At 40.2% G+C, this 9019-nt stretch overlaps 1 protein-coding gene across 9 annotated transcripts in view; it reads left to right on the top strand.

Annotated features, from left to right (window-relative positions):
• The window catches only part of eya4 (EYA transcriptional coactivator and phosphatase 4), a 38564-nt gene extending 29556 nt beyond the window's left edge, over window positions 1-9008 (top strand). For 4 of the 9 annotated variants that reach the window (XM_031870369.1, XM_031870367.1, XM_031870366.1 and 1 more), the window contains 9 exons: window positions 547-689; window positions 930-1013; window positions 3750-3839; window positions 4406-4464; window positions 4775-4935; window positions 5563-5677; window positions 5893-6014; window positions 7227-7510; window positions 8739-9008. In XM_031870369.1, the coding sequence (XP_031726229.1) occupies window positions 547-689; window positions 930-1013; window positions 3750-3839; window positions 4406-4464; window positions 4775-4935; window positions 5563-5677; window positions 5893-6014; window positions 7227-7510; window positions 8739-8819 (1139 nt within the window). In that variant the 3' untranslated portion in view covers window positions 8820-9008. The remainder of the gene's footprint in view (window positions 1-546; window positions 690-929; window positions 1014-3749; window positions 3840-4405; window positions 4465-4774; window positions 4936-5562; window positions 5678-5892; window positions 6015-7226; window positions 7511-8738) is intronic. The other 5 variants (XM_031870374.1, XM_031870373.1, XM_031870371.1 and 2 more) reach the window with 2 other exon arrangements.
• The last annotated feature ends 11 nt before the right edge of the window (window positions 9009-9019 follow it).

Here is a 9019-nt window from a genome sequence, read left to right as displayed (position 1 = left end):
CCTTCTCTCTTGGTCCCCTCCCTCTCCCCCTGATTGAGACATAACAATATGAGAGCCGAAGCTTAGAGTCTGGTTCTGGTTACCACACAGCAGTGGGAGCATATGGCATTAGGAGGAATGTGTGTTGCTCATATGTATATGCTCCTGCAGAATTTTGTATCTTTGTAAAAAAGCATCATATTACCTTTTAATTTATTGCACAGCTCCATCTTCCCCCTCCTCTGTTAAATCTTTAACATTGCATGTTATCATGAATCAGTCAGAGTACCATTGGTACTTTTCTTTAGGTCCATTGGTAGTCTTGAAGTTGATCTGCTGTGCCAATTACCTTGAATTATTAAACCTGACTAAATGGCTTATTACTGTATAAAGTTATCGCTTTTCCTGAAGTAGATACTCTAAAACACCTGTGGGATCAGCTCAAACCACATCATTACAGATGCTTTAATGCAGCGAAATACAGTTTGTGATTGCTTGTGCAGACATTTGATCGTTTGTAAATTCAAAATGTTTCAAATGTTTAGCTCTGCCTGTGTTTCCATACAGTCTCAGGGGACTTTGATACAGTGCAGAGCCCCTCCACGCCCATCAAAGAGCTGGATGACCGAGCCTGCCGGAGTGGGGGGTCCAAGTCCCGGGGCAGGGGCCGCAAGAACAACCCCTCCCCTCCCCCTGATAGTGACCTGGAGGTAAGGGGCCGAAAAACACCCACTGACTGAGCACTCACTGACTGAATATTCCATTTAAATCTCAATGGGTATGCGCTATCCCATTGATCGTCATCCTCTCTGTTCACTGAAGTCTCAAAACAACAGAGGAGAGGGCTGATAGAGACCAGGACCACCCATGTCCCTGTCCAATTAATGCACATATGGGCTAAACGGATGGACATAACCGTCTTTCATCGTCTCACTTGTTTTGCTCTCCAGAGGGTGTTTGTGTGGGATCTGGACGAGACAATAATCGTCTTCCACTCTCTGCTCACGGGCTCCTACGCACAGAAATACGGCAAGGTAAGATGCTGCCTTCACTGGCTGTCTGTTATTATTGTGTTTTAATCTCTATAGCCATCCTGCGCCATGTCAATCTATCAACGCGGAATCAGCAATAAGCCTGAAGTATACCAGCAGTGAGTCAAAAAGGGTCTTTTTGTGGCCCTGGGCTTTGCCTCACAGGCCACATACAAGCTATGCCATGCCCTGTGATTGATGGAGGTTGTTGCGGCCATAGACAGCATTCCAGAAAGGCCTGAAATTAATTATTAGTGCTGAAAAGAATTATCATTATTATTTTTTTTAATTGTTTTTGGTATATATTGATTGAGTTAATTTTCTCCTAAATGTAAATAATTGCCCTAGAAAGATGAATATTGGTCAAAGATTAGTACAAGTAAATATGAAAATATAAGATACGCCCATGAACTTACATTCAAAAGGCCTCATTTTAACCTCTAAATTTAACTTTTATGCAGTTTTTTTATTAAATGGAACTCAATGAGTATAACATTCCAATAAGCTTAATTTCCCTCAATATTTTATCTCAACATCACATCCACTACTTTAGGAATATTATAGTCCATTTGTGATGATGACCACATACATAAAAACTCTTTAAATGTACTATATATTATGTTATAGGAATACATTAAAAGTAATGTATAACTGCTATTGCTTACATTAGTTTAATCATAATTTAACATGCACATTTCTCACTTGGACAGACGTTTATTTCGATCTTCATTTTGAACTTATTTGGTGGTCTCGCCCTCTCATCTAGCAGCTACACTGTTTATAGTTTCCTTTCTTTTAATAGTTCTTGGCTCTGATCTGGGATCATCCTATGTGGCCAAGGCTACAGATTTTTTTTATTGGGTGATGTCGTTTCCTGTGGGCACCTGCATAGCACCAGCCAGCCTGTATGGGCTTTGCTTCCTACTCTGCAGCCTGCAGAGTCCATTCTGATATTCTCGTTTGGTAGTCAAAGAAAAGCTGGCACAGCATATACACACACCATTTGGAGCCAGACTCACATAGAGCCATAGGAGGCCCGGCGTTTTACAGATAGGGGGCTGTAGGCACTGATGTACTTTTTATTGGCTGTGCAGTGGAGTTTGGCGATTGGTCATTAATGGGCATAACTTGGGTGCTTGTGCATCTGTCTTTGTTAGGAGTTTTAAAACCTTCAGAATGAGGCCGTTTTTGAATTTTAGGACACTGTCTGATCCTCACTTCCTCAAAAGCCTGTTTGAGGGTTCAGATTTGGTTTTCAGGTTCAGGTTAGAATTAGGTTTAGGTTGGGCATTTAGTTGTGATGGTTAAGTTTAGGGTTAAGGGCTGAGGAACGCCTTATGTCAATCAGTGTTTCTTTTACTTCATTTGTGGGGCCCCGCCTTCCTTTTGGGGCTAAAATGCATTTTCATTTTAGGGTGAAGACTTAATGTACGGTTAGGGTAAGGTTTAGGATTATAATATCACAAGTAGTCTCCTGACTTGCAAAGATATAATGAATGAAATGTTAATGGCTCAAATAAGGTTTCATGTGACCTCTGATAACGTGCCATGTTTTGTATTAAAAATAATTTTAAGAGCATTTGTTCACCTCGTTTGCTGCTGCTCTCAAGAAATGTCGTGGCAGCTGTGTCTGTTCACACCTCGCCCAAAATAGTGTTTACACTGTTGACATAGCAACCACGAGACCTAAGCACCCTTCTCATACGGGCTGTGAGTGTCTATCTGCTCTAAACGATGCTTCACTTTTTAATAAATATACATACATACACACAGAGTTATTATAACGATCACGAGGTGTTGAGTTTCCGGTGCTCAAATGATAACAGCAGAGGTGGAGAATGGAATTGTTTCAAGCTACTTTTGCCGGGACAAAGTAGTAATTATCTGTGATTGATTGAACTTGTCTGGCCAACTATTTTTTTTTTTTTAAAAGGCCACCTCAGCCTTTATGGAGCCCAAAGCAACAGCCCAATTCAACTGCTCAAAGGGAATAAACACATTTCTGCCTCGAGTGTTTCGACACCCACTGATGTCAGTAACTCTCTTTGGCTGGCAGCCAACATAATCATTACATGAGAGGCATAAGTGCCTCTTGTCTCTGTGATTGACAGGGAAGCAGGAAAATAAATGCAGACAGAATTGCTGCTTTCACTATTAGCAGCTCTCAAGTTCTGGAGAGCGCTATACACACTTTCTCAGCCCATGTGCCTCGCTCACTTTCACTATCTTTCCTGTTAGTTTCTTTCTATTCTGGTCGTCTGACGGCGTCAGCGAATCGTGCGGCAAGCTGTCGTCCCTTGCTGACCTATCACAGATGATGGTTTTTGCAGCTGAGCCCCCGGCTCACACATACACGCACAAACCATTGACATACCACATACACTCTGTATCCCTTTGAGGGTGTGCCTACTCTCTGCAATGCACACATGAAGACACACACTCCCCCCCCCCCCCCCCCCCCCCCCCCCCCCCACAAACACCCCACCAGCACCAAGCATGAGGAATGTTGATGGGACAGAACAAGTGCAACCTGTCTGTCAGCATCTGCTGTGATGAGTGGAGCGTACCAACTCTAAAAGTGAGCGTGTGGGGGCCAGGGGTGTGAATTTAGGAAGAAGTAGGAGGCGTGTCAAAGCAGAAACCTTTTTTTGGGACAAGAGGAAGTGACGTCTCTCAAATAGTTTTTCATAATGGTGATGTCATGACGGTAATGAGGATGTTATCTTCCTCTTCCATTAGGACCCTCCGATGGCGGTAACGCTGGGTCTGAGGATGGAAGAGATGATCTTCAACTTGGCGGACACACACTTATTCTTCAATGATCTGGAGGTGAGACACACGTCACTCTGATACAAACAAAAACACACATTTAAAAAATGTAAAGGGCATGTTGAATAAGATTTTCTTGCGCAGTATTCACATTTTGCACAGGGCACATCATTAAGCGCTTAAATACTTCTACTAGTACTACTGTACTACCCTCTATTGGTGTAAAGTGGTGTAACATACCACTTACCGTCAGGGCTGCACCATGTTTATATTCTAATTTTAGTGCATGCTGTTTTGTTATAATTGTTTGTATGAAAAATGGATAAATACATTTAATAACTGTAAACATATTTCTATACAGAGCTAATTCGTGACTTTATTTGTCTCAATACAGTTTACAGTTACTATATATGTTGGTATTTATATATTATCTATTTTTTCATGCTTCATTTCTATGTATTAAATGCACACAATGTGTGCAGTAAAGTGAAGTTATCTACCCATGCATCTGTTCTTGTACTTCTGCTGCTGTGACACTTGAATTTTCCCTGCATGGAATCAGCGGTCTTATTGTAACGTATTTGTGTGTTACTTGTGTCTGTGTGTGTCTGTGTGTGTGTGCACAGGAGTGTGATCAGGTACACATTGATGATGTGTCATCAGACGACAATGGCCAGGACTTAAGGTGAGGATATAACAATTCACATTGTTTAAATAATACGTTTGATGTAAAAATTGTCGATGTTATTGAAAAAAGATAATAATTTCCAAATCACAGTATTTTTTTCTGTTGTTTGGCTGTTTTTATTGATAATATATCGATATGTAACTGTAAAATATCGTCATTTCTTACTATATCTTTGCATTTTAAAGGTAGTAATGAATTTGCATTCGTATAAATACACACTGCTAGTGCTGAATAATGAATAACTGTTTGATCTTTTTGTTCTACCAGAGGTGATTTTTCAAATAAAACATATCATTATTATTGACAGTACTTACAGTTTTGCAACTGATGGCTTCCATGCAGCTGCAACCAGCGCCAACCTGTGCCTGGCTACGGGTGTCCGCGGCGGGGTCGACTGGATGAGGAAACTGGCCTTCCGCTACCGACGAGTCAAAGAGATGTATAGCACGTACAAAAACAATGTGGGGGGTAAGCCAATCCGACAGGAGTTTGCTGGACACTGGGGATAGACCGGAGGGTGATAGAGAGAGGCGGGTTTTCTTTATTTGAACGTGTAAATTGTCTACCAGATTAAAGATCACGGATTAAAATTGTGTCTGAAAAGATTCATGGACAAAGGCTACAGTGTATAATAGGTTTAACAGCATAATAATGTTAAATGTATGATGCTTCAACTGAAAACTGAGTTTTAGGAAACCTTTTCTAACAGCATTAATGAAAAGATTATTTTAAAATAAAACTGGAATTGGAAGAATTAAATAAATACGTATTAGTGGACGTAACATACAGTATATGCATGCTGTCCATTTGTATTTGATATAGATAAAGAATTCAGTCAATCTTTATAAAAACAGCAAACTACTGCATATAGTGATTTATATCTTTTTCACCAATTAAGCTAAACCTTCATCATTATAGTTTGTAAAGCCATAATGTGATATATCATGAAAGGCCCACATAACGACCATATGGATCTAACCCTAGTGGACTCCACTCATTGTGTCTTTACCTTTTGCTGCTTTTAATTAACTTGTGTGTGTGTGTGTGTGTGTGTGTGATGCTTTGAGGGTTTAATAAAGTCATGCTGTGTTTTAGGTCTGCTGGGTCCTGCTAAAAGAGACGCCTGGCTGCAGCTTAGAGCAGAGGTGGAGGCTCTGACCGACTCCTGGGTCACCCACGCACTCAAGTCTCTGTCCATCATCAGCTCCAGGTGCTACTTCGTTATATGTGTGTTCTTTCTTTCACAGAGACTGATATCACTCCCCTACTCCTCCCCTACACATTAACTAATCAGATCAAGATTTAGAGCGTGGGAACTAAGTCACGGACATTAACTCGTGATCCATTAATCCCTGTATCGATCCGTTTCATCTGTCCTTTCACCCACTTTTACACAAAACGCTCTGCTCTCTGTCTGTCCCACAGGAGTAACTGTGTAAACGTAATGGTGACCACAACGCAGCTCATACCAGCGCTGGCTAAAGTTCTCTTATATAGTCTGGGATCTGCTTTCCCCGTCGAGAACATTTACAGTGCAACAAAAATAGGTAAGGCACACATGTTCCATAAACTCCAAACAACAATCTCATATTGATGGAAAGGATGAATGACCGTAATTTAACATCAACTGACTATATATTCGACTTGTCCTATTTTAACGGTGCAAATGTCACATGTGTTTTGTTGGTTGTTCATTATTTCTGATGTTTCTTCATCTCCACCATATGTTACTGATATCCTGTTTCTTGTATTGATATTTAACTTCTTGCTTCAGTTGGGCTCAGGTTCACTGAACGGCTGGTTGGGAATGTTTGAGTTGTGTTTTATTTTACACCCTGTGTGTGTGTGTAACTGAACCCAGTCCACATTAAATCAATAGATCATGCTGGTTACACTTTTGCCAAACACACACACACACACACACACACACACACTCGACCTTGAGCAAGAGGCTATAGTAGTATACTATAGTAGCAGTAATTTTATATATGGAATTAATAAATAAAATGACTATGATAATAATACATTCTTATCTTAATCAGTGCTCCCTGTATATTAATACAATTACAGTAACTGTTTAATGTGTCATGATTCAGGGTTATGTGATATTTCTCAGTGTCATTTTATACAACTTTACAGTAATTACATGAATGCACTGTGAAACACAGACCTTGACTGGCATAACTTGTAACATTGGGAATATAATTAAGCCACGTGAAATGAATTATTTTTGTATTTTTAAGGTCGAAACGCAGCATTAAATTGTGAATTTCAATCCCAAAGTGACATAGCGTTTGTGATTAAAAGCACTAAATAACTTATTATAACTCTATTGAGTGCAAGCTTACATAATTCATTTATTCTAAATCAAGATGACCAGTATTTTTTCTTCTTAATTGCTTCATGACGTTTGGTGACCTCACGTGATTCCAGCATAGCTCCACCCACTTTTTTACCTGAGCAGCAGTCTAATCAGCCAGAATGATTGAAAGCACCTGCGTGGGTGTGAAGGGTCTTTATGTTTAATCACACGCGTATTATTCAGTTGGTTACACCAATGTACCGCAAACACTTAGGAAAGAAAGCCAAGTGCGTGTGTTGATGTTAGACCCAGTTTGTTCATGTGTGTGTGCGCGTGCGTGTGACAGCCTCCTCTCCTTCACCTCACCCTTGATGCACACAGCTTTGCATTGTCATGTGTTTTATTTCCATCTAAACAATAAAGAAAAAACCTGTGAAAGCCATTTGTTTGTCTCTAGGCAAAGAGAGCTGTTTTGAGCGTATAGTCTCCCGCTTTGGCACTAACATTACATATGTTGTGATTGGCGATGGGAAGGATGAAGAGCATGCGGCCAGCCAGGTAAACAAACGACTTCTGAACTGTGACGCCTCTGACCTTGTGACCCTCCTTCCTCCCCCTTGTTTATTTGTTTTTTTTGCAGGAAAAGAGAGTTGCTTTGAGCGCATAATGCAAAGGTTTGGCAGGAAAGTAGTGTATGTTGTAATTGGGGACGGTGTGGAAGAGGAGCAGGCGGCCAAAAAGGTAATGGACACGCAACCTCACCGTGACCCCGCCTTCTCCACAGTGTGAGCTCTGATTGGACGAAGCCTGCCTTTCTTTGCTGTAGAGGATTTGTGATGGTCGTTTACTTTTTTTCTGTTCTACTTGCTGTTTTTTTATTTGTTTTTTTATGGAGTTACGGGAGACTTATGATTGCAACTGTCAGGGTGAAGATCTGAGATTGCAATCTTAGTCAAATATACCAAATTTATGAGCCACCTGCAGCTAAATTGTATCATTCACTTCCTGACTCAACTTGATTTGTGTCACAATTGACAAAAAGAATAACTGCAAAAAATATACACAGAGATTAAGCTTTGAACAATCTCATTCATTTCAATGAATCAAGCAATAATGCTGTTTTTTATCCAGTGGTGTGTGGAGTCTTATTTTTCATTCATACTGCAATATATGTGAGAGAAAAGTAGTTATATCACAACAAAACCGAAGTACGTAGTGATATACTAGGACATATTTCCTCAAGTGTGAATATAAATCCCATCTCTTCTCCAGCTTTGGGTTTCATTCATTATGCTGGGTGCTGGGATTGTTAAAGGAACAGTCTGACATTATGGGAAACATGCCTATTTGCTTTCTTGCTGAGAAGATTTATACTGTCCGTTGAACATAATGCTGCAACCAGTTAGCCTAGCTAAGAATGATGTCTGAATAAAGGGGGAAACAAGTAGCCTATTCAAAGCTAACAATCAGGTTTCCTGGGTCTTTATAGCCCACTAATTAAAAGATTATACATTGTTTAATTCAAACAATCAGCAGTGTGAAAACAAGATTGACGTCCCTCATGAAACAGTCATGTTTACCCTTTTGTAAAGATATAACAAGTGAGCTTTCAAGTCACTTTGAAAGGTTTTTAGGTTTTATAATTTTGGATTGAGCACAGCTAGCTAGTTTCCCATTTCCATTTTCAATGCTAAGCTAACGGCTGCTGGCCGTAGCCTTATTGAACTGCAGTTATTTAATGATTTAGTTCCTCTCATCTAAATTAACTCAGGACAAAAGCAGATGTCTATGTCCCAAAATGCTGAACTCTTCCTTTAGGCCTTGGGATTGCATGGGTTTTTGTTTGCAGTGCTTTTGCAAAGCAAGCAGCTACAAGCTACTGTAGTGTAGCTTGCATGACTTCAGGTGGCGGTGTGCAGCTATGAAAAACTACAGCTGTTGGTTCTAATGATTTATGTTCACTCCACAGCACAACATGCCTTTCTGGAGGATATCCAGTCACTCTGACCTGCTGGCACTACACCAAGCACTGGAGTTCGAGTACCTGTAACTCTAATAGCAATATGGACTCATGCAATGTTACCGCAGACATGGTCAGCCCCCTTCTTTTGTACAACTATTTAAGAACAAATACACTGCATCCGTTTTTGTGATTTTTTTTTTTTTTTGTCTCTGACAAAACTCTGAACGGTCTTAAGAAGCAACGGTGGTAGAGAAAAGAACAGTTGAGAGATGACTCTAGTACCAAGC

This window comes from Anarrhichthys ocellatus, unplaced genomic scaffold (assembly GCF_004355925.1).
Source record: "Anarrhichthys ocellatus isolate YVR2014 unplaced genomic scaffold, GSC_Weel_1.0 scaffold52, whole genome shotgun sequence".
NCBI classification, from domain to species: domain Eukaryota; kingdom Metazoa; phylum Chordata; class Actinopteri; order Perciformes; family Anarhichadidae; genus Anarrhichthys; species Anarrhichthys ocellatus.
Note: the sequence above shows the minus strand (reverse complement) of the source record. Positions and strands in the feature narration are given on the sequence as shown.